General features: G+C 36.6%; 2 protein-coding genes across 2 annotated transcripts in view; both read left to right on the plus strand.

Moving 5' to 3' along the window:
• Positions 1-6,200: 6,200 nt before the first annotated feature.
• Positions 6,201-6,646, plus strand: LOC126821536 (uncharacterized; the record flags this gene model as incomplete). The annotated part of the gene is made up of 2 exons (XM_056100957.1): positions 6,201-6,269; positions 6,504-6,646. Coding segments are annotated over 2 exons (198 nt in total), but the record flags the coding sequence as incomplete, so codon positions are not given.
• Positions 6,647-7,438: 792 nt separating this feature from the next.
• The window catches only part of LOC126821996 (uncharacterized), an 81,011-nt gene continuing 63,415 nt past the window's right edge, over positions 7,439-25,034 (plus strand). The window contains exons 1-8 of the mRNA XM_056100958.1: positions 7,439-7,646; positions 8,347-8,453; positions 10,211-10,418; positions 10,916-11,056; positions 12,604-12,851; positions 14,695-14,984; positions 16,652-16,947; positions 24,041-24,243. Coding sequence (XP_055956933.1) covers positions 7,439-7,646; positions 8,347-8,453; positions 10,211-10,418; positions 10,916-11,056; positions 12,604-12,851; positions 14,695-14,984; positions 16,652-16,947; positions 24,041-24,243 — 1,701 coding nt within the window. The remainder of the gene's footprint in view (positions 7,647-8,346; positions 8,454-10,210; positions 10,419-10,915; positions 11,057-12,603; positions 12,852-14,694; positions 14,985-16,651; positions 16,948-24,040; positions 24,244-25,034) is intronic.

Consider the following 25,034-nt stretch of genomic DNA (forward strand, 5'->3'; position numbering starts at 1 on the left):
ACTAGATCGATTCACTGTTCTTGCACGGCACTCATATATCATTTTTTTATACGCCTACATTTTCATGTGGACGTATATTGTCGTCGCCCCTGTCCGTCCGTCCGTCCACAATTGTTTGTGAACAGTCTACAGGTCACAATTTTTATCCAATTTCAATGAAACTTGAAATATAGGTTTATCGCCCTAAGATCTCGGATCATTTTGATATTGGCATGTATCGGACTGTAACTTCATGGATTATGGCCCCTGATTGTACAAAAAATCACGTGTTTAGCTTGTGAACACTGTAGATGTCACAATTTTTATCCGATTTGGTTTAAACTTGAAATGTATGTTTACAACCCACAGATCTCGGTTCCTTTCGATATTTGCGCATATCGGACCATAACTTCCTGAATTATGGCCTCTGATTGTACGAAAAATCGCTGTTTTAGCTTGTGGACCCCATAGAGGTCACAATTTTTATCTGATTTAAAAAACCATTCCAATATATCACCGTTACACCCTAAGGATGGTTGAGTTCGAATTTTGTAAAATGGCCGCCCCTCGTTCGCAAATAGTGTCAAAATATTGTGTATCAGGGTTGTGGACCCTCTGGAGGTCACAATTTTCATCCGATTTGCTTTAAACTTGAAATGTATGTTTATACCCACAGATCTCGGCTCCTTTCGATTTTCGCGCATATCGGACCATAACTTCTTGAATTATGGCCCCTGATTGTACGAAAAATCATGTTTTTAGTATGTGAACCCCGTAGAGGTCACATTTTTTTCCGATTTTAAAAACTGTTTAAACACCATAATGAAGGTTGAATTCGTATTTCGTGAAAATCGAAATGAAACTGCCCGACAAAATGGCCGTTCTATGTACGCAACTTGTGTAGAAGTGTGTAATACGAAGGTTGTGGACCCCCTAAATATTTTATCCGATTTTGATGAAACTTAAAACATGTCTTTATATCCCAAAGATCTCCCTCTCTTTTGATATTTGCACATTTCAGGCCACAACTTTCTGGAATATTGCCCCTGATTGTACAAAAAATCACGTTTGTTTTTAGCTTGTTCTCTATCCATCTCTTGCAAAATGTGGGCGCATCCTGCCTGGCAGCCACTGGTTCTCCTCGGATTGAATCTATTCAGCTCCCCGGACCAATTGGTTTCGTTGGGTCCCCATTATAGTGAAGAATTTGTGACTTGACGAGAAAACAAATCCAGTTTGATACCTCGTCGTATTGAGGACATTACAAATTTAGTGGGAATGAAGATGAATTTTAATTTTTTTGAAAACAAAACATATGTTAAGGCTGAGGTCCAGTCCGCCCCCGAAAACAGATGTGTAGTAACTGTGCTTATTTACAATTAGAGCAACTTGTCCTGGTCTAAAGAGTGTCAAGAGTTTGGCACAAATTTCTAGTGAAAACGCTGCTTGCTAATATTTTGAGAGATTAATTTTTTTATTTCTGGATCCAGCATCCAATCCATTTCACCCAGGCCCGGATTAAGCAAGATACTGACTGGACTGCAGACAGGGGAACCAATGTTAATGGTGTCCCTAAATTATAGTTCTAATGTGCCAAATAAGTCTGTCTATCAATCATACTGGCATATAAATTGCATTTGTGTGTGTGACAAACAATGACCAGAATATGCCCCCTTGTTCATGGTTGATGCAAGGTCCTCATGCAAGCCCAATCCGGACATGTTTTCCATGGATAGCTCCCAGATTAGATTTCACAGCCGGATTAATAAATGAAATGAAATGGGGTTTAACGTCCTACTGTTCTGCTCTGACTGGGCTAATGAAGACGGGCATACGCCATATAGTGTGCTATGAGGGAAATTTTGCCTGGGCAGCGGCTCTATGGCCTACTCTTATATGGAATTCCAACTACAAATGGATCTTTTACGTGCACGCCAATGTATTCACGGGACCTCAGTTTTTTGTTCCATTTGAACAACTAGACTGCTGTCCTTATCAGGCATTCCGTCCTGCACCACTAACAAGGGAAAACCACACCAGAAAATCACGATGAACTTTCTCAGAATCAATTGACCTTTCTTAGTTTTATTCATTATTTAGCTAAATGGAAATAAAAAATATAAGCGTTAATTGCAGCACGGGTGACGGGAACGTCTTTAACTGTTAGCATACTCAAATCAAGGTCAATAGGCTAACCACAAACCTTATTGACATTAACTGTCACCGGTAACTTCCTTGGTCAGACTTGGAAAGAAATGAAATGGGGTTTAACGTCTTACTTCGACTGGGCTAATGAAGACAGGCATACGCCATACAATGTGCTATGAGGGAAATTTTGGCCAAACCGCGGCGCTACCACCTACTCTTATATCGAATTCCAACTGCCATCCGACCGACTAGAAAGCTGTCCTTTGCTTGGTCAGGCTTAAGGTAAAATTTTTTACACTAGTGCCACGGCAGTTGTCTGATTCTTCGATCGTCTTCTCGTTCTTGGGGTTGGGTCAGTTTATACTGAAGTACCACCCTCTTTCATAAGCCAACAGAATCAAATGAAATTTGGCAGGTACCCTTTGTAAGGAATACCTTTTCCTTTTGATGCTTGTTTTTCGTTATTGTGGGTCGTTTAGTTCGTGATTGTTGCTAACTGCCTTCATATTCAGTGCAAATTTTCTGGAACTGCAGTTTAATTTGAGAAGTAGACACCCTGAATCAAAATCATAATTTTGTGATCTTCTAAAACTCTGAACTACGGTTTGGAATAGTATCACCTAACCCAATGGTCAGTAAAAGCCCCAGATTTCAGGCACTTGATTTTGCGGGATGGAATAAGATTTCTTATTTTCCCTTTTACATCCACTAAAATTTAATTTTTGTTCATCATTAAGCCACTGCCCGAAAAATTTGATGATCGCCCGAAAAAAATTGCCCCCACCCCTCGTATGATCTGACCCACAGCTTTTAAGTATAGTAATTGAATTTACAAATCTGGGCCCTTATTCACGAAAACTTAAATTAAGATACAATCGAAATTTTAAGAAATACTGCAATTCGATTGGCTGACCAGTAAAATCAATTTGCATATATCCAATTTGCATATTGGTCAGCCAATCGAAATGCAGTATTTCTTAAAATTTCGATTGTATCTTAGTTTAAGTTTTCGTGAATAAGGGCCCAGAGATAAAAAGCATAAAGATGTGGTTTCCCTTTGTCAGTGAAACGGAACAGAGATCCTGTATTGTATCGCGTATGCTCATCCTCATTAGCTCAACATGTTGTGCAGAAGAGTAAGACATTACGTCATTAGGCCCCATTTCATTTCATTTGAAAAGTATATGACTTATTACTAGTTAAATGTATTGGCAGTCATTTTAGAAACTACCGATAAGGTTTATTGTAACAAGCCCCACCATAAATAAAATAGTACATTTATTTATGTAGGACGAAGAACGATTCTTAGACGGAGGATGTCAGCAAGTCAAAAGATGTAAGGAGGGGAAAATTGTTGATGAAGAGCAAGTAACGTGTGGAAAAAATGCTGGATGTAAGCAACTAAATGCTCAATCTGCAAAGTGCAAATGTAATGACGGTTTCTTCGGCAATCCAGAAGACGAGTGTAAAAGTAGGTGTAAATATTAATTAAAACGTCAAACAAGCTATACATTATAATATCGTAATGCCAAATAATAATTGATTCCCAATTCAGTGGTGCATTGATGATAGGGAATCGAGGCTTTCTAGCTTTTAATTGCTTCACAGACGCTTGAATTGGGAAAATCTCTTTCAGTTTTAAACTGTGACTAAGTGAGTCTGATTGTGTGACTGGTTGACAGAATAACCCCACCTTTTGTCTGTGACTTTGTTGCTCACCTTTAGATTTAGTAGCATAAGTACTGATAAACAAATCGTTTTAAGATGAGTTAATTGCCCCCGAATCAAATTCAGACAAGTCATTTTAGAATCTCGCTCCCTTAGTCAAATTAATATTCCATGTTACAGGTGCCTGTCCATTAAATATGGTAGCCAGAACACTTTTATAGCCCACAATTTGTCCATCTGTCCATGTTTCCATTCACATTTTGTTTGTGGACCCTCTACAGGTCACAATTTTTATCCATTTTTAAGGAAACTTCAAATATGTATAGGTTTATATCCCAAAGATCTTGGTTCCTTTCAATATTATATTGGCATGTATCGGACCGTAACTTTGTGGATTATGGCCCCTGATTGTACAAAAAATAACACTTTTTAGCGCAAGTGGTCCTTCTAGAGGCCACAATTTTTATCTGATTTAAAAAAAAAAAAACGTTGCAAAATATCACCGCTACACCATAAAGACGATTGGATCAATTTTCGTAAATATCGATCTGTAACTGCCCGACAAAATCACCGATCCTCGTGTGCATATAGTGTAAAAGTATGTAATACCAAGGTTGTGGACCCTCTAGGGGTCACAATTTTTATCTGATTTTGATGAAACCTAATATATATGTTTATGTCCCAAAGATCTTGGTTCCTTTTAATAATCGCGCATATTGGACTGTAACTTCCAGGATTATTTCCCCTTCATTGTACGAAAAATCACATTTTTAGCTTGTGGTCATCTAGAGGTCACATCCGATTTAAGAAAAGAAAACATTGCATTATACATGTATCACCGCTACACCATAAAGATGGCTGGGTTTGAATTTTGCGAATATCGGACCATAACTTCCTGTCATAATGGCGCTGCACTTATTGGTGTATATCGAACTGTAATTTCATTGTTTATGGCCCCTGATTGCAAAATGTTGGCATATCTTACATGCCAACCGCTTGTTTATTTTCTGATTTTAAAGATACATTATGTTGACACAAAGACAGTTTTCATTGGCATAGTGGATTTTCCATAGTGTCAATTTACTTAAATAATTGTAAACTGGTGCCTGCGGTCATATTTTATCAGTATGCCATAGGCACATTATTCATTGCTCAACTAGCTGATTATTTTATGGTTATTAATCTTCAGAAATCAGCGCTGATGATTGTCAAATTCCTTACAAATTAGTTGGTAACTTATGTATATACAAAGAACACAGGACGAGATTAACACATGATGAAGCAGCCAACAGGTGTAAACAGGAAAATAATGGTCGCCTTGCACGTCTGCCCAAATTAGACGATGTAGATTCGCTCATAAAGCATTCAGCATTCCCTAGGGGTAAGTAATTTACGAACCAACTATATACTGTAGTCATAAATGTACTGGGAGCCACAGTGGCTCAGTGAATCAGATACTGGCTCACAATCCAGGGTTTACTCCCAGTGAATTTCAAACGTTAATTCCCTTTGTTAATGGTGCAGGGCAGAGGGTCTAACAACAACAGTGGGAGAAAACCAGAGGACCCGGAGAAAACCCACGAGGTTGGACAGGCAACCCTTCTCCTTGTCAAAACCACGCCAGTTGACTCAATGACAGGCCTTATGATACAGCGCGCAGGTGCTATCCATTCGGCCATTCCCCCCCTCCCTCTCTTAACCCCAGGGGTTAGAAAGGTTGACCGGTGAAAGTTATAGTGTACTGAAGATCCTGCAGCTGATTTGGAATAGCCAATAGTGGGTAAACGTAAAAAGTTTCCCTGTGCTCAACCTTTCCCACTCTGACCAGGGAATGGATCTTAGTTCATAAATAATCAGGATGGAAGAAAATCTTTTCACACAAATGGAGGATTTGTGAAAAAAATTCATCTGGTAATTGAAATATTTTAGGCTATGATAAAAGACCTACTAATTGACACATATTATTTGAATTTATTGTAACATCAATTCTATTTCTTTCTTTGTCTGGTACATTTCTTTAGGAAATAATCAGTGGTACTGGATATACAGTATACTAGAGTTTTCCGATGCAACTAAAATGGAGGACGTCATTAAAAATTTCCCAGGTTTAAAACAACTTTTTGAAGATACAGGAAGAGGAAAACGCAGAGTTCAGTCCCGAAAAGGTAAAGGAAGGAGTGCACGCAGAAACCGATCGCGCAGAAGTCGATCAGGCAAAGGAAGGAGTGCACGCAGAGGAAAGCGTGTAAGCAGAAATGGTAAAGGAAGGAGTGCACGCAGAAACCGATCACGCAGAGGAAAGGGTGCACGCAGAAGTCGATCAGGCAAAGGAAAGCGTGCAAGCAGAAAAGGTAGAAAGGGTGCACGCAAAACCCGATCAAGCAGGCGAAAGCGTGTAAGCAGAAAAGGTAAAGGAAAGAGTGCAAGCAGAAGCCGATCAAGCAGAGGAAAGGGTGCACGCAGAAGTCGATCAGGCAAAGGAAAGCGTGCAAGCAGAAAAGGTAGAAAGGGTGCACGCAAAAGCCGATCAAGCAGGCGAAAGCGTGTAAGCAGAAAAGGAAAGAGTGCAAGCAGAAGCCGATCAAGAAAAGGAAAGGGTGCACGCAGAAGTCGATCAGGCAAAGGAAAGCGTGCAAGCAGAAAAGGTAGAAAGGGTGCACGCAAAAGCCGATCAAGCAGGCGAAAGCGTGTAAGCAGAAAAGGAAAGAGTGCAAGCAGAAGCCGATCAAGAAAAGGAAAGGGTGCACGCAGAAGTCGATCAGGCAAAGGAAAGCGTGCAAGCAGAAAAGGTAGAAAGGGTGCACGCAAAAGCCGATCAAGCAGGCGAAAGCGTGTAAGCAGAAAAGGAAAGAGTGCAAGCAGAAGCCGATCAAGAAAAGGAAAGGGTGCACGCAGAAGTCGATCAGGCAAAGGAAAGCGTGCAAGCAGAAAAGGTAGAAAGGGTGCACGCGAAAGCCGATCAAGCAGGCGAAAGCGTGTAAGCAGAAAAGGAAAGAGTGCAAGCAGAAGCCGATCAAGAAAAGGAAAGGGTGCACGCAGAAGTCGATCAGGCAAAGGAAAGCGTGCAAGCAGAAAAGGTAGAAAGGGTGCACGCAAAAGCCGATCAAGCAGGCGAAAGCGTGTAAGCAGAAAAGGAAAGAGTGCAAGCAGAAGCCGATCAAGAAAAGGAAAGGGTGCACGCAGAAGTCGATCAGGCAAAGGAAAGCGTGCAAGCAGAAAAGGTAGAAAGGGTGCACGCAAAAGCCAATCAAGCAGGCGAAAGCGTGTAAGCAGAAAAGGAAAGAGTGCAAGCAGAAGCCGATCAAGAAAAGGAAAGGGTGCACGCAGAAGTCGATCAGGCAAAGGAAAGCGTGCAAGCAGAAAAGGTAGAAAGGGTGCACGCAAAAGCCGATCAAGCAGGCGAAAGCGTGTAAGCAGAAAAGGAAAGAGTGCAAGCAGAAGCCGATCAAGAAAAGGAAAGGGTGCACGCAGAAGTCGATCAGGCAAAGGAAAGCGTGCAAGCAGAAAAGGCAGACGAAAGGGTTCACGCAGTAACCGATCACGCAGAAGAAACGGTTCACGCAGAGGAAAAGGTTCAAGCAGAGTTGGTGGTTCTCAAAGGCGTAGAAATAAAAGAGAAATATATGGAGATTTCTTGACAGGCATGTGTGGAAATTACGGGGGATTTAATAGAAAACAATCTAGAGTGTACTTGGCATATTTGAGCGGAGAATATATGCCCAAGGCATGGAAGAATGGAAATGATCGTAATGGTATCACTGATTGTTTAGCTATTTATATTTCATCAAGCGGTATAACCAGGATGAAATTGGCATCCTGTAACAGAAAGTACGCATTTATATGTGAAAGAAGTAAGTCTTATTGTTGTACATTTTCTTAAAAAATACATGTATTTTTGAATCTTTAAAGTTTACAGAACTATATGAGTACACCCCAGCAACATTAATTTTAACAATCAAAGAGGTGATTTTTTTTGAAAATTTAATCTTTTAACAATGTGTTTATATCTAGATATATGTTTTATCGAGATAGAAATGCTAGATTTTATCCCATTAGTCATTAAACTGTTTTTAATTGTATAATCCATTTCAGGGAACGTAACAAAACTTTTTAAAGTACATGTACAATCACATTCTAATTGCAAAATGGTCTGTACATAATCTTCCATAAGTCATCAGATGATCTGCCATTAATCTGACAGAATTGTAATTATATAAGCAAATTGGACAGAAAACCAATCTGATAAGATTACAGATTATATTTCGTTTCGTTTTTTATACTTTTGATGGCCTAAAGACAAGTAAAACAAAATTTTGAACTATCAAAATTGAATCGAAATAGGATCTGTGTTTCAATCAGATTGGAAACAAAACATAACTGAATTGGAAGAATTGATTAATATTTAGCTCTTTAGAAACTTTTCTTTGAGTTTAATCCTATGATGATATCCAGCAGATCATGAGCAGAATATGGGAAATGTAACACATTCTCATAATGACAGATTTGTATAGTTTGAGGTATAATAGCATTACTGTTCCTTATTCTCTGCAGACGGACAGGTTGATTCCAGTCAAATATATGAAACAGAATGGTTAGATAGTGGTAAACCTGAGAATAGAGAGGATGAAAATGTTATAACCTTCATAAACAGAAATTTGGTAAATAAACACTGGCTCTATTAAATCTTGGCATTATTACACACAGTCAACAGGGGTTAGGGATAGGTTAAGCTATAGCTTAGTCATACTTGGTAGACAGATCCTATACTACTGTGCATCTGAAGTGAATGAAGGGGTGTGGAGACTTGGTGGCTCAGTGAGTAAGACACTGATAATTTAGCAAGACCCTGCTCAGTATAATATTAGTGTTCTGTCAGTTGAAAGTAATCATTTGGGTTTGTGCAGACGCCGTAAAAATTGGAGGTGATAATTTTACAAAACATATGCCAGCCGAATCCTGATATGTTTAAAATTTTTCTCTCAAAAACTCTTCTCTTGATTAAAGAATATCTAAGAACAGAGCAATAACTCCAGGTTGATATTTGTAACTTGTCAAACAATCACAAGAAGTTGACAATAAAATTCTCATAACTTCTGTCTGACCAACAGAGACAAAGCCTTACAAAGGAAATAACTAGCCATGTAATGTTTGCATAACAAACTTTCAATGGAGTCCATCTTTATAACTAGGAATATAATACCAGTATATTTGAAAACAAATCCCCAAACACCTAGTAATGACAAGAGCAATAAGTCTGTAAATTATTTAGAAGTAATATTTAAAGAGTTCATCCCTATGCCTAGTCAAACAGTCCTTGGTCAATAGCATTGACATGAGCGATAACTCTGTAACTAAATTACACATAATTTTACACATAATCTGTCTGGGATCCGCTTGCGAAGTTGTTAAACTCACGTGTCTTGGTGCAATCAAGCGAAAACAAATTTCGGCAAAAAGTATGACCAGTCACAGTTAGTGACCCTAGATTTAAAACCAATCATGAATTTCTTTTGTCCTTACATAATGACATTAAAAACAAGTAAAATTTATGGAAAATGACATTAAAAACGAGTAAAATTTATGGAAACAACGACCCCGTTCAAATGAAAAAATGATAATAAATGGGCTATGAGTTTCTTTTTTTGAAGAGTATATACGACCTTTAGGCCTACTGCATTGGTTTCAAATTATAATAAGAGTAAATAATTTAAGCATGACTGAATTGCGATAGTAGACTGGAGGTTCAGTGCGTGGGTGGGGCATCAAATGGGCACAAAACTAGACCCAACTTCTCTATAGTATTTTGTTATTTTGTTGCATAGAATACGATGTCGAGCGGTACTCAACAGTTTGCCGTTGGGCGTTTTCGAAATACTTGGGGTCATAAGCCATTTCAGAGCTCAGAGCTATAACTACCCTATGGTTCATTCTTGTATCATGGAAACATGCTGAAAATGATCAGAACTAATCACTCTTTCAATAAAAATGTAAACTTGCTAAATTCAGCTTAGTTCCTTCCCCAGAGGTCAAAAGGTCAAATTTTCCATTTTTGCTCTAGGAAGATTTAACACAATACACATCGGTGTAAGATATAAAAACTAAAGAGAAACCTGTTCTAATTAATAACAGAAATGTTGAAAAAGATCTTGCGTAACAGGACCAAAACACTTCAAACCCTGTTTCAAAAATACGTAAAAACTGTCAAATCGAATCTCTCATGGTATGGACTCCAGCATGGATTTCTGGAAATCCCGATCTGGATCTGGTTTTGGAAAGAATCTTATAGGCTTTTTTGTCTGTTGTTGGATACTTACAAAAAAATGAAGAATTATCTGAATCCAAAGGAATCAGGTGTTAGCCCAATCTTGCATAAACTGTTCATCTCTTAATTAGTTTCTACTTTTTCAATTTTTAGCCTTATACAGGAAAACGACCATGTTCCAATCCAATTAGTATGAAATGTAGAATAGTCGGTACAAAGACACTGATTTCTAAAGCAAATAGTAATGGTTTTAAGTTGGAGAGAGGCAAAGCATGTGAGAATGGTCGGTTTAAATGTTTGGATAGAAAGAATGGTGGTAAAAAGTGCCCAGACATTGAATATAAACTTACTTGTCCACTTGGTATGTATAAAGACAAACTTATCTTTATTTAACTTAAACTTTACCAAAACTGATACTCATAGAAGTATACCTTTTTTTTTTATTCATAAGCTTATACATTTTTTGTCTGACAAAAATTCTGTTGTAATTCCTTTACTATATGTTTGTCCTGAAATATCCTGATTGATATCAAAAGGATGTTTTATTCTATTTTTCCTGTCGTTGTACATTTCATTAAAATTAGTTTGGAACAAGCCCCCCCCCCCCCTTAAAAATCAGCGCCTCTACGGTGCCGTTCGCTATGGACTGTCAAGTGTAGGTATATCATCGCCCACAGAAGCCCCATTGGCACCCCCAGAAGCCCTTGCCCCCCCACCCCAACATTTTTGGGCTAGCTACGGGCCTGTCGAATCTGGTCTTTTTGATAATGGAACCACATCTTTCAGACCAAGATCAAACTGATGCTATGTTTAATGCATTAACGATATAACATGAAAATAATTTTGTTGTTTTTGTAGACAATAATGATTGCAGTTTACCCAGAAATCAAGAAAACTGTAGAAACAAGAACATGAGATGTATGAATCGAGCTAATGGTGGCTACTCATGTGTCAATCCATGCAAGAGACTCGACAAGGTCTGCTTTGATTATTGTGAAAGTATGTACATTTTTATTCACTCACCTTTTTAAACATACATTTTGCAAGAGCTAAATCTGCCTATTGCAGGTCTTTGTTTAGGCCTGAAATGTTATATAAACTGTCAATTAGACATTTATTAACATGACAAGACCATAATCAACCCTCCATGCCATTAACTATTTTTTAACTACTATAGCGAGAACGATCATCTCTTTAAAGGACAATATTGTGCCAGTCACTATCACATATGTGATAGAGCTGGTTAAACACATTCCAAATATAATTTTAACACAGAGATCATTGCTACAATAGCTGAGTAATACAGGTTTCCTGAATCGGAAATGACGAATGCCAAAGGAAAACACGAGTCATTCCTCTATATAACTGACTGATGTGACGAGTGATAACAGATACACGGCCGAATTTCTGCTCACTAATAATTCCTTCGAAGACCAAAAGTTGTTGTGTGAGACTGTGAGAGAATATCTGACAATTCATAAAAAGAATTGACTGCCACTAGATAAGAGAACACGAAAGAAAAACTGAAAAACTCTGGGCATTACCATGTTTTTATAAGGTATAGACTGAATATAAACAAGGGAATGTATGGACTTTTTCTATTTTTCTCGTGTTCTCTTATCTAATGACATTCAATTACTTTATTGAATTGTCAGGTATCTTCTTACAGTCCCATATAGCAACCTTTGGTCTTGGAAGGAATTATTAGTGAGCAGAAATTCGGCCGTGTATCTGTTATCACTCGTCACATCAGTCAGTTATATAGAGGGATTACTTGTGTTTTCCTTTGGCGTTCGTCACTTCCGATTCAGGAAACCTGTATTACTCAGCTATCGTAGCAATGATCTCTGTGATAAAATTATATTTGGATTGTGTTTAACCAGATCTATCACATATGTGATAATGACTGGCACCAATATTGTCCTTTAACTAATCTTCCATAATGCCGCTTTAAGATACGCCAATCCTTTAATCAGCAGTCTCTGTGAGTGGTGGCCATGTTAATATTTGACGAAGATATGACGAACAATGTCTAATCCACTCAATATCTTAGCAGTCTGATTGTTGGCTTGGCATTTGAATAAATATCTGCATAATCATTTATATAACATTTTAAGCCAAAAAAAAAGAATTCCAATAGGCAGAGTTTGTTCTAACATAACATATCTTTAAGAAAACGAAATCAAGGAGTCAGACACTAGATAATTTCCCACCATGGATTCAATCAGACTAGAAACATTCTCATCAGATTTCACAAAACATAAAGATAGGGTGTACCATCCGCAAAGGGAGCAGAATTTTTTTTCACTACAATTTCAGTTCATTATATCTTTGAAATACTGAAGAGAATTAAACACTTTTTTGACTCATATTACCATTGGAAATTCAACTGTTACAAAGATGTGGTTTGCAAGAGATTACTATATCGCTCAAGCTCATCATGGGTTTGAACAAATTTTCTTTTTAAGAGCCATTATTTACCTACTTACTAATATTGATGATCCATTTTGTTTCTAACATTGTTTTGTCTTTACACATTTTTCTAGAGGCCGCTTTATGTAAATCAAGTGGTGATCCTCATTATACGACATTAGATGGAAAGAAATACAATTTCCAAGGCGATTGTTCATACACATTGATTCAATTACGTCCAGGAATACAAGGTCAAGAAGCATTTTCAGTTAGAGTTAACAACTATAAGAAGAAACCTAGTGCCAAAGTCTCCTACACCGATTGGGTCGAACTTGACTATATGGGTCATAAATACAGAATTGGAAGGAAAAAGAAAATATATGTATGTAACTATGAGTATGTCAAATGTTAAGATCACAAGGTCTGTCATTCGGTCAAGTGGCATGGTTTGATTTCCCACTTGTATGTGACAAGGTGTAGTGTTGCTAATGACCTCTGTATGCGCAGGCAAATTGAACCATATGTTGGTCACGAATTGATCTAGTTTGTGTCAAGGGGACACTAAACCCCATTCTCTTTCAATTGTTGATTTAGTATCAAAGCTGTCCAAAAAAAAAATGTAGTTGTTTTGATGGAACTTGATGTGAACTTGATATGAAATTGATGCTTTAGTTTTGCCTCTCCACTTAATTCTTGCCAATACCACTAGTAATTATGTACTGTAAAGAATGTCAGGTTGAGTAAAACTGACCCATAATGTGTACATAGTCCTGCGACTATTCACATATCTCAAGTGCTTTGAGACGCTTTAAATAACAGCAGTTTCGGACTGTTTACATCTGTCCAGAAATCTATAGTCAAGTGCTAAAGGCTTTAAGATTGGTCAGTAAATAGGCCTATTAAATTTACACTGGCAAATTTTGATGACAAATCCCTAATAGCAATGAAAATTTCTTGTGTAAATGAACATTTATTGTGTAAATGAACATTTATTGTAAATTTTCCATTTCTTCCCAAATTTATATGGTAAAAGTTTCTATGATCAAGGTTCATTATGAAATGATCAAATGTGGCAAAATTTATTTGACATTTTGTGTGACAAAGTTTGTTCAAAGTTATGGCATATGAAGTTGAGTTTCAATTTACTATGGTATATCTTTGTTGGGTGAGTGATACAGTAACAGAACTTGTTAGACTGAAAGGTCTTTGATGATGTAGGCCTATTTATTGTTGACCTTCTATCATTTCAAAATAAGCGTTATGGTAATGGTGCTATATATTTTGTATTTGGTGCATATAAAGATGGAATTCACTGTAAATGACACCACTTTTTTGCATTATTGGGACTGAGTCATCCATCTTGTGCAAGATGTTGGTGACCTTGAGACAGAAAGTAAAAGACAATTGTGCAATACAAGTTATTTAAAACATTTTAGCAATAAGTTGTGGGACTAGTATGATTGGGTTGGTAATTTCGGCACTATATTTTCATTTCAACAAACTAGTCCGGCTGCCGTTAGGAAACACCTTGTTGGAAGCGTAGGTTTTTTTCTTAACAGTTACTTATGGAATAAGGGTTGTATCAGACGGTCTATCATGGAGTCAAGTGGCGTGGTTTCGATTCCCCTCTTGTACCTGGCAAGGAGTAGGGTCGTCTGTCCAACCTCATGTTTTTTTTTGGGGGGGGGGGGGTCCTCTGGCTTCCTCCCACTGCTTAAGACCCATATGTACAAGTGAAATTGAACTATGTGTGAATCCCAAAATGACCTGTCGAGTGGACATTAAACCCCCCTCCCTCCCTCTCTCTCTCTCTCTCTCTCTCTCTCTCTCTCTGTATGATCTATCTGAATCCCACCCATTATACTCGGCACGCTTTCATTCTATCATATTACGAATTTTGTAGGAATATTACTGACATAAATTTGAATACCGTACGGGAATTAAATATGAAAAATAACGAGGTGAACCTATTTTTATATTACGGATGAATTTGAATATTTTGTTTACACGTGATTTTTGTGTGTGGTCTAAAAACTGCCATCTTAAATAATGATAAGAGTTATGTCCCTTTATTTTCGGTAAAAATGTCCGACAAGAAAAATTTTGAAATCCCATCACTGATGTATATGTCATGTGATCAATTGCTCGTTTGACCCTTACCTCTAGAAGACAGAAAACTTTGGCAAGCATAAAATAATGTATTTGTATAAATTGATAATTTTCAGGTTGACAATGAAGAAACTCTTTGTCCTTTTGAAAATGACCATGTGAAAATTAGCTCCTGTGGTGATAGAATCACCATTTCGACTGATTTTGGTTTGGAATTGTCAACAGATGGCCGCAAAAGTTTTTATGTTGAAGCATCATACAAACTACAAAACAAAGTAGAAGGTTTATGTGGTAACTTCGATGGAAACCCTGAAAATGATTTACAGATGGTTGGAGCACATGCTTATAATAAAAAGCTTACTCCGGCTGAAAATTTTGCCAACAGTTTTGCTGCTGATGATCATGAGTAAGTATGACAAAGTATAAAGTAGACTACTCAAGATCAAGGGTTCCTATCCTGGGATAGATTTACTAATTCTGAATTAGCACCTATTTTGTTATAATTAGAATTCATGAACAAGTCAACACATGGTAATGTGTAATTGTTATTGTTAGTTGAACTTAAAGAGAAAAAGTTAAAAACAGTTTTTTTTGCTTTATTATGTATGGTAGAAGTCTTAACTCAAATTACTGGGGGGTAATTATAGTTTCGCAAAGTTAGACTAGAAAGGGTGGAAACCTTGATCTAGGCCTATGTTTGTTAGGCACCTTTTGTCTTCTTTTCTGAAAATGTGCTTAAACAGGATTTGATCCATTTTATGTCATTCTTTGTTTGAATTATTATGATGGGTAAGTCTTATCCTTGATCATGTCATAAAATCTTGTCAGTGCTCATAACCTTTATTGATTGCTCAGAGCTATTTTTTTCTTTTTGTAACCAGACAACCTATCTTTCTAGGTGTATTTACAAGAAATATTTTAACAAGCTAAAATACTGCATGTAGTCTAGTACCACACACACAAAGATTTCTTTTACTAAACAAACCCACCCCCTCCAAACAGTATGCAGTCTCTCAATATTTTTAAACAAAAATATAGAAGTTATAGTCTGTGATGAATATATCATGAAATACCTATTGATGGATTATGTAAGAAAATGAAATTGAAATGAAATGGAGTTTACGTGCACACCAATGTGTACATGGGACCTTGGTTTTTCATCCCATACGAATGACTAGACAGCTGTCCTTGTCAGGCCCACCGTTCTGCATCACTGACAAAGGGGAACCACGCCAGAAAATCTGGATGTACTTTCTTGGCCAATGCAGGGATCAAACACCCGACCTACAAGCTAGCGAGCCATTGTCTTACCCACTTAGCCACCGTGACCCCCCGGATTATGTAAGAATAAGATAAAGAGCTGACTATTCTCAATGTACTAGTTTAAAAATAGATAATGAAAAATCAATGTACTGCAAATTTAGACAAGTATAGTCTTGATTGTCATTGCTATGATAATAAACTATGTCTGAATTATGCTTTTTATTGTTAAATTATTAAATGGCCCAGCTTTCTTTAAATATCCATTTAATAATGCAGCCATAAGTTGATTATGAGTTTGTCATATGAATAAAGACCTGCAATAGACAGATTTATGTAGTTAAACATACATTATGCAAGAGCTAAATCTGCCTATTGCAGGTCTTTCTTTAGGCCAGAAATGTTTTCTAAATTATTAATTAAACAGTAATTAACTTATCCAGGCCATAATCAACTCTCGATGCAACGGATTTCTCCGATATTAAATAGTTTAGAACAGTTCAGCCATCTTTTGATTTAATCTAAAAATGGAGAAGGGAGACTTTGCTTCGAACAACCAGTACGGTGGTTGGAATTATTGCACACGTCTTGTCAAACCTTCAATGGCTAATATCTTCGCTGGCAATAGAGTAATTTGAATGAAATTTTCAAATTATTCATTTTACATTATCTTTTTTCGAACGATTATAGCAAGAATGGCTAGCTCTTTATCTAAATCTTACATAATGTATCTTTAATGTATCTTTAAAAGAGAGCCATATATGCTAGTGTCATCTTTTATAACATATTATTAGAATTAGTTTTTATTTTCAGATGTAGACTACCAGATACAGATACAGAACCTAAATGTTCAAAGGATGATGAACGTAGAATCAAGGAGGATCAAAAGGATGGCTGTGGATTACTCAAAAAGTCATCCAACTCTGTTTTTATTAAAGCTGCCAATGGAAACCGAGCTCTTTTGAAAATGTTGAAAGAGAAATTAAACAGTTGCGTTTATGATCTTTGTCTTTCTGAAAATACCAGATGTGATTATTACCAAGCTGCAGCAGATGAACTTAGTAGTATTGGCTCAGGAGTACCAAACTGGAGAAAGGAAACTAACTGTAGTAAGTACACCTACAACTATTAAATACTATTAAACAAGAATATACTGGCCAACTTTTATCCTAATTGGGTCATAAATTAGCCTAAATATTTCAGTTTGTGCACTCCTTTCGCATGTGGGTGTCTTCACTAAAAGCCTAGTAAAATGTGATTGAATAGATACAATACAATGGTTTTATGCAGTCAACAAATTGAAAAAATCGCTCCCCAAAAAACCTTTCGCAGTTTCGATAAGAGGAGTGATTTAGAAATTAAGGAGAGTGATCTGATATTAAGAAGAGTGATTAGTTGTGTATGGGAAATGGTTCTGAAGATCAATAAGTGCGTGTTAGAGGGTCATTCCTAGTTTAATAACTGATAATAAACCCCCTGTGACTTTGTAAAGGAGAGCGATTTTCAATTTTATGGGGAGGGAGAAAAAACTACCCTCGGTCGACATTTAGGTGCGTGGCAGACGCTCGAGAGTGATTGCTCGCCTTAAAAAACAACGATTGTTTATGACTGGCCACCTGAAATGTACTGATTACCAATTGAGTTGTATTTTATATAAAACTACCCGGTATATAGATTAATTGAATCACTATAGACAAATCAGTATTAGAGATTCTACAATTCAGGTGGTAAGCAGTTTTCAATAAAATTGGTCCAGCTCTATCAAATCAGTGGGCATGTTCAGAGTAACGACATACCATTGGGCTCATGTTATACATTCTCTTACTCAGTTACCTCAATTACAAGAGTACAAGGCAAGCGAAATCAGCTGTACTGGCTTATTTCAGGAAGATTTAATGTTGACTTCCTCTTTGTGCATGTTGAATTAATTTTATGAAACATATTACGGAGGCATTATCACTCTTACCCCAAAAATAAAATTAATCATTTTCTAATTATTTCATATTCAAAATAATCTTAGGCTGCTATTCTAAAAGTAAGATGTCTTTCCCCAACACTTGTAAAACCACGAAAATAATTTGTACCATTTTTATACGCCCACATTGAAATGTGGTCGTATATTGTCGTCCCCTCCATCCGTCGGTTCCGCGTCCACAATTGCTTGTGGACGCTCTAGAGGCTAAAGTTAATATCTGATTGACTTTAAATTTATACACAGTGTTGAAGGTCATGAGATGAAGAATCCTATTGATTTTCAGTGATTTCCAATAATTACTGCCAGAGTTATGGCCCTTGATCACTTTGAGAAATCTTGTGGACGCTCTAAGGGCTAAAGTTAATATCCGATTGACTTTAAATTTATACAACTCATAATATTCGATTGACTTTAAATTTATACACAGTGTTTAAGGTCATGAGATGAAGAAGCCTATTGATTTTCAACGATTTCTGATAAGTACTGCTAGAGTTATGACCCTTGATCACTTTGAAAAATCTTGTGGATGCTCTTAGAGACCAAAGTTATCATCTGATTGACTTTAGATTGATACACAGAGTTTAAGGTCTTGAGACAAACAAGTATATTGATTTTCAATGAATTTTTATGACTTGAACAGTTAAATCTATGATATTAAATGTTTTGTATACTAAACGTTAGCAAGATTTTATGATAATTACTTAATGAGTTGTCACTCTTAAACATTCATTACCGACAAAATTGAAAATATATGGCAACTTTTGTTGACTGCTCGGAAGATTTAGCTGCTGTGGGAGTATGTTTCATTGCCTGGCAACACATATTTAATAACTATTTAATGTAATATATGCTTGACAAAAACAGGAGAACCCTTGTCGAAACGTCGCTGAAATAAACTCTTCAAGTAACTTGTATTCCATATAATTGTGTCATGTGTTATTCTCATCCAGTTACTAAATGTCACATAAACAATTTAAATCCATGATATTAATTGTTTCATATACTAAACGTTAGCATGGGGCAGAACTAAAAGCCAAACAAATTCTAATGATTTTCGGATAATTACTTAATGAGTTGTTACTCTTAATCAGATTTTAGTGTATTATAAATGTTTCATTACAGACAATAGAAAAAATATGCGACAACTCTTGTTGACTGCTCGGACGACTTAGCTGCTGTGGGCGTATGTTTCGTTACCTGGCAACCTATCTTTAAATTGGCATATAAAATGTCTATTTCTAAAATAGTGGCAGCAGATTTGTATAAAATTTTGCATACAGATGAATTTGAACACCCCCAACATAATAGTGTTGCTGACTAATATTTTATCAACCAAAAAAGACCAATTGAAAGTTAACATGAGCTATACTTAAAATAACAAAATCTTGCCAGATTTAAAATCATTTCTGCCCCCAGACTTCCTGTGATCACTTGTCATTGCAGCTATGTATGTCTTTGTTGCTAGTGTGTCTAAAATCTTTGCTTGACCCTGTTTAAAGGAGCCAAATCGCTAATATGAATGTATATAAACTGATTTACATTCAATCGTTTCCATTTTTACTCTAATTTCAAATACGCCAGAAGTCTCCTGTCAAATGGCAGTCTACACCGATAGTATTTATTGTGCATGCTCTCCAGATAAGAATATGACGTCATCGTTTGATATGACTAGTGGAATGTGTCTAACCTCGTTCTTCGAGTTACTTATTACAAATGGCACTGAAATCCATTATGGTATACGATTCGTGTACCAATGGTAAAATGTTTATTTTGTCTTAAGTACTGGATATCAGAAGCCCATCTTTTCCCGGTCTTAAGTACTGGATATCAGAAGCCCATCTTTTGCTGGTAAGATCACAATATCAATGTTGATTTAAATTGACAAATAATTTGTGTTTTCAATGTCGAAGACTTTGGATGATATTGAGTTAAGAGACTTATATTAGCTACTTAAACTTGGTGAACCAATTGTTTTAATATCAATCAATGTTTCCTGTCCTCTTCGCTTCTTAACTTTGTTCTGTTTTCCTGCTTCCCCTTTCCGTGATTACCCCAATTTTTGTCCCCAGCCTTATAAAAAGAAAGCAGGGGACTATCAAAATAGATCTGTACATCTGTCTGTCACGTTTTGGAACACAATAACTCTTCTTCTAATTGAGCTAGAATGTAAAACCCCTGGTTGATTATTTAGGACACGACAATTTTAGTTCCAATTAAGCGAAAGTGATGAAACTTGGTGTGTATTTACATTAAAGCAATACCACGACTAAGTTCGATAATAAGCATTATCTGCAGAGCGATAAGCAGTTTGATTGGTGGAGACTTTGGAACACAACAACTCACCTTCTAATGGAGATAAAATGTTCAAACTTGGTGTAGGTGTTCATTAGGTGAATGCCTTGCTTACTTGCTTAGGTTAAGCAACTATAAGCAGTTTGATTGGTTGATGCTTTTGGACACAATAACGTTAGTTCTAATTAAGTGAGAGTGATGAAACTTGGTGTATAGTTTCATTACATCAATACCTTGACTAAGTTCCATCCTGAGCTTTTTTAGGCTTAGCGTAAGCAGACCGATAAGCATTTTGATTGGTTGAAACCTTGGAGCTTGACAACTATGATTCTGATTGAGTGATGGTGTTGATACTTCGTGTATAGTTTCATTACATCAATCAATACATTACCACAGTTCAATCTGATTGATCGAGGTAGAATGTTCAAACTTGGTGTAGGTGTTTATAAGGTGAATGTCTTGATAGAGTTCGATCATGTACATTTTTATACGTCCACATTTTCATGTTTGTGGACACTCACTCTACAGGTCACAATTCTTATCCGACTTTGATGAAACTTGAAATATAGGTTTATCTCAAAAAGATCTTGGCTGCTTTCGATATTGGCATGTATCGGATCAAAACTTCATGGATTATGGCCCCTGTTTGTACGAAAAATCATGTTTTTAGCTTGTGGACCCTATAGAGGTCACAATTTTTATCCGATTTTGTTGAAACTTGAAATGTAAGTTTATAACCCAAAGATCTTGGTTCCTTTCGATATTCGCGTATATCGGACCGTAACTTCCTGAATTATGGCCCCTGATTGTACGAAAAATCGTGTTTTTAGCTTGTGGACCCTATAGAGGTCATTATTTTTATCCAATTTAAAAAAAACGTATTATTATATCAGCGTTACACCCTAAGGACGACTGAGTTCGAATTTTGTGAAAATTGGCCCAAAATTGACAGACAAAATGGCCGCCGTTTGTTCTCAAATAGCGTAAAAATATGGTATGTCAAGGTTGTGGACCCTATAGAGGTCACAATTTTTATCCGATTTTGTTGAAACTTCAAATGTAAGTTTATAACACAAAGATCTCAGTTCCTTTCGATATTCGCACATATCAAATTGTAATTTCCTGAATTATGGCCCTTGATTGTAGGAAAAATCACTTTCTTGTTAGCTTGTTCTCTATCCATCTCTCGAAAATGTGGGCGTATCCTGCCTGGCTAAGGCTAAGCATAGATTAGCAATTTGATTGGTTAAGACCTTGGAACATGATAATTTTGGGTCTAATTGGGTGATAGAGTGATGAAACTCTGAGGATAGATTCATTAAATCAATACCTTGATTAAGTTCGATGAGGAGATTTCTGCTTAGGCTAAGTAGCGATAAGTAATTTGATTGGTCAAGACTTTGGAAGACAACAACTCTGCTTTTAATTGGGGTAAAATATTTAAACTTTAGGTATATGTTCATCAGGTGGATGTCTTGACTGACTTCAGTGAATAACATTTCTTGCTAAAGCTAAACAAATTCATTTATTTGATGCTTTGGGACAAGATAATTTTTATACGCCCACATTGAAATGTGGTCGTATATTGTCGTCGCCCCCGTCGGTCCGGCGGTCACAATTGGTTGTGGACGCTCTAGAGGCTAAAGTTAATATCTGATTTACTTTACTGCCAGAGTTATGGCCCTTGATCACTTTGAAAAATCTTGTGGACGCTCTAGAGGCCAAAGTTAATATCCAATTGACCTTAAATTTATACACAGTGTTTGAGGTCATGAGACGAAGAAGCCTATTGATTTTCAACGATTTCCGATAATTGCTGCCAGAGTTATGACCCTTGATCACTTCAAAAAATCTTGTGGACGCTCTAAAGGCCAAAGTTAATATCCGATTGACTTTAAATTTATACACAGTGTTTAAGGTCATGAGGCGAAGAAGCCTATTGATTTTCAGCGATTTCCGATAATTACTGCCAGAGGTATGACCCTTGATCACTTCAAAAAATCTTGTGGATGCTCTAATGGCCAAAGTTAATATCCGATTGACGTTAAATTTATACACAATGTTTAAGGTCATGAGACGAAGAAACCTATTGATTTTCAACGATTTCCAATAATTACTGCCAGAGTTATGGCCCTTGATCACTTCAAAAAATCTTGTGGTCATAAGATGATGAAGCCTATTAGTTTTCAGCAATTTCTGATAATTACTGCCAGAGTTATCGCCCTTGATCACTCTGAAAAATCTTGTGGATGCTCTAGAAGCGAAAGTTGATATTCGATTGACTTTAAATTTATACACAGTGTTTAAGGTCATGAGACGAAGAAGCCTATTGATTTTCAACGATTTCCGATAATTGCTGCCAGAGTTATGGCCCTTGATCACTTCAAAAAATCTTGTGGACGCTCTAAAGGCCAAAGTTAATATCCGATTGACTTTAAATTTATACACAGTGTTTAAGGTCATGAGGCGAAGAAGCCTATTGATTTTCAGCGATTTCCGATAATTACTGCCAGAGGTATGACCCTTGATCACTTCAAAAAATCTTGTGGATGCTCTAATGGCCAAAGTTAATATCCGATTGACGTTAAATTTATACACAATGTTTAAGGTCATGAGACGAAGAAACCTATTGATTTTCAACGATTTCCAATAATTACTGCCAGAGTTATGGCCCTTGATCACTTCAAAAAATCTTGTGGTCATAAGATGATGAAGCCTATTAGTTTTCAGCAATTTCTGATAATTACTGCCAGAGTTATCGCCCTTGATCACTCTGAAAAATCTTGTGGATGCTCTAGAAGCGAAAGTTGATATTCGATTGACTTTAAATTTATACACAGTGTTTAAGGTCATGAGACGAAGAAGTATATTGATTTTCAGCGAGAGTTATGGCCCTTGATCACTTTGAAAAATCTTGTGGATGCTCTAGAGGCCACAGTTTATATCCGATTGACTTTCAATTTATACACAGTGTTTAAGGTCATGAGACGAAGAAGCCTATTGATTTTCAGCGATTTCCGATAATTACTGCCAGAGTTATGGCCCTTGATCACTTCAAAAAATCATTTGGATGCTCTTGAGGCTCAAGTTAATATCCGATTGAGTTTAAATTTATACACAGTGTTTGATGTCATGAGACGAAGATTCCTATTGATTTTCAACGATTTCCGATAATTACTGCCAAAGTTATGGCCCTTAAGTTATCATCCGATTGACTTTAGATTGATACACAGAGTTTAAGATCTTGAGACGAACAAGTATATTGATTTTCAATGAATTTTTATGACTTGAACAGTTAAATCTATGATATTAAAAGCTTTGCATACAAAATGTTAGCATGGGGCAGAACTTTATAAAAACCAAACAAATTCTAATAGTTTTCTGATAATTACTTCGTGAGTTGTTGCTCTTAATCAGATTTTAGTGTATTATAAATGTTTCATTACCGAAAAAAGTAAAGATATGCGACAACCCTCGTTGACTGCCCGGACGATTTAGTTGCTGTGGGCGTATGTTTCGTTGCCTGGCAACCTATCTTGATTCTAACTGGTGGAAAGTGATGAACATTAGTGCATAGTTTCACTACCAGGTACTTCAAAACATTGACTGAGTTTGTACGTGAACATTTTATGCTTAGACTAAGTATAGATAATCAGTTTGATTGCTTGATACTTTTGAAAAAGATAAATGTGCAATTAATTAATATGTGTCATCTATTTATTTTGGGATTTTGGCAGGGGACGCACTGTTGGCTGGTTGGTTTAACTAACCAATCACTTTGGGAAGCTTCAAATACATTGTGTACAATTACTTAACTGAGTCTGGGATTATATTGATTATTTATAGAAAATTAATTGAATTTATTTTCTTGCACAAAGTGATAACTCCTCTTTAAAAATAGAAAATAAAGATATATTTCATTTCATTATATGTAGAACTGGAATGTAATGGTGATTTAGTACCAGTATCAAATCCACCACTTAAAGAAGCTACATGCATGGAACCAATAATAAACAGTAATGACAAAGAAGTCGGTGAAGTGTGCCGATGTCCAGGTGATAAAATTAAAAGTATCGATGATAAATGTGTTGATGTATCTGAGTGTATGGGTTGTGAATTCCGTAGGCAATTCATTCCGGTAAGAGAATTTATTTTCATGCAAACAATAGCCCATTTATTTTGATGTGTTCTGAGTTTACAGATCAAGACCTCACTATCTTGCAGTTCCCAATGATCCGTAGAGCATGGCCCATAAAATGTTACAAATGCGGGTATTGATGTACCAACATCAGCTTTATGGTGAATCTCAGTATGGTACTGAAATTTAGGATTTTTCAAAACACAACTACATTTGCAGGGTCACCCCACCCCACAAGTATGTTATGTTTCTTAAATACCTTTTTTTTAATTCTGAAAAGCTAAGAATTTGATGAGTAACAAGTTCCAGGAACAGCTATACCCAAAAGGTGGAGGAAGCATTTCTTATTTGTAACTATAATTCACGTCATGAAATGAAATGCGGTTTAACATCCTTCTATTCTGTACCGACTGGGCTAATGAAGATGGTTCAACAGGCCTCTGAAATTACCTTGTACCAATAAGGGAACAAGAAATATATTTTTAATTGAGCTAGTATGTTCAAACTTAGTGAAGGTGTTTATAAGGTTGATACCTTGATGGAGTTCGAAGATGAGCATTTTCTGCTTAGGGTAAGCAGAGATAAGCAATTTGATTGGTTGAAGCTCTGAGACACAATAACTTTAGTTCTGATTAAGTGAGGGTGATCAAACTTGGTGTATATTATAGTTTCATTACATCAATACCTTGACTAAGTTCGATAATTAACATTTTCTGCTCAGGGGGAGCAGAGCAATAAGCAATTTGAGTGGTCAAGACTTTGGAACACAATAACTCTCCTTCTAATTGAGC

This window comes from Patella vulgata, chromosome 5 (genome assembly GCF_932274485.2).
Source record: "Patella vulgata chromosome 5, xgPatVulg1.2, whole genome shotgun sequence".
NCBI classification, from domain to species: domain Eukaryota; kingdom Metazoa; phylum Mollusca; class Gastropoda; family Patellidae; genus Patella; species Patella vulgata.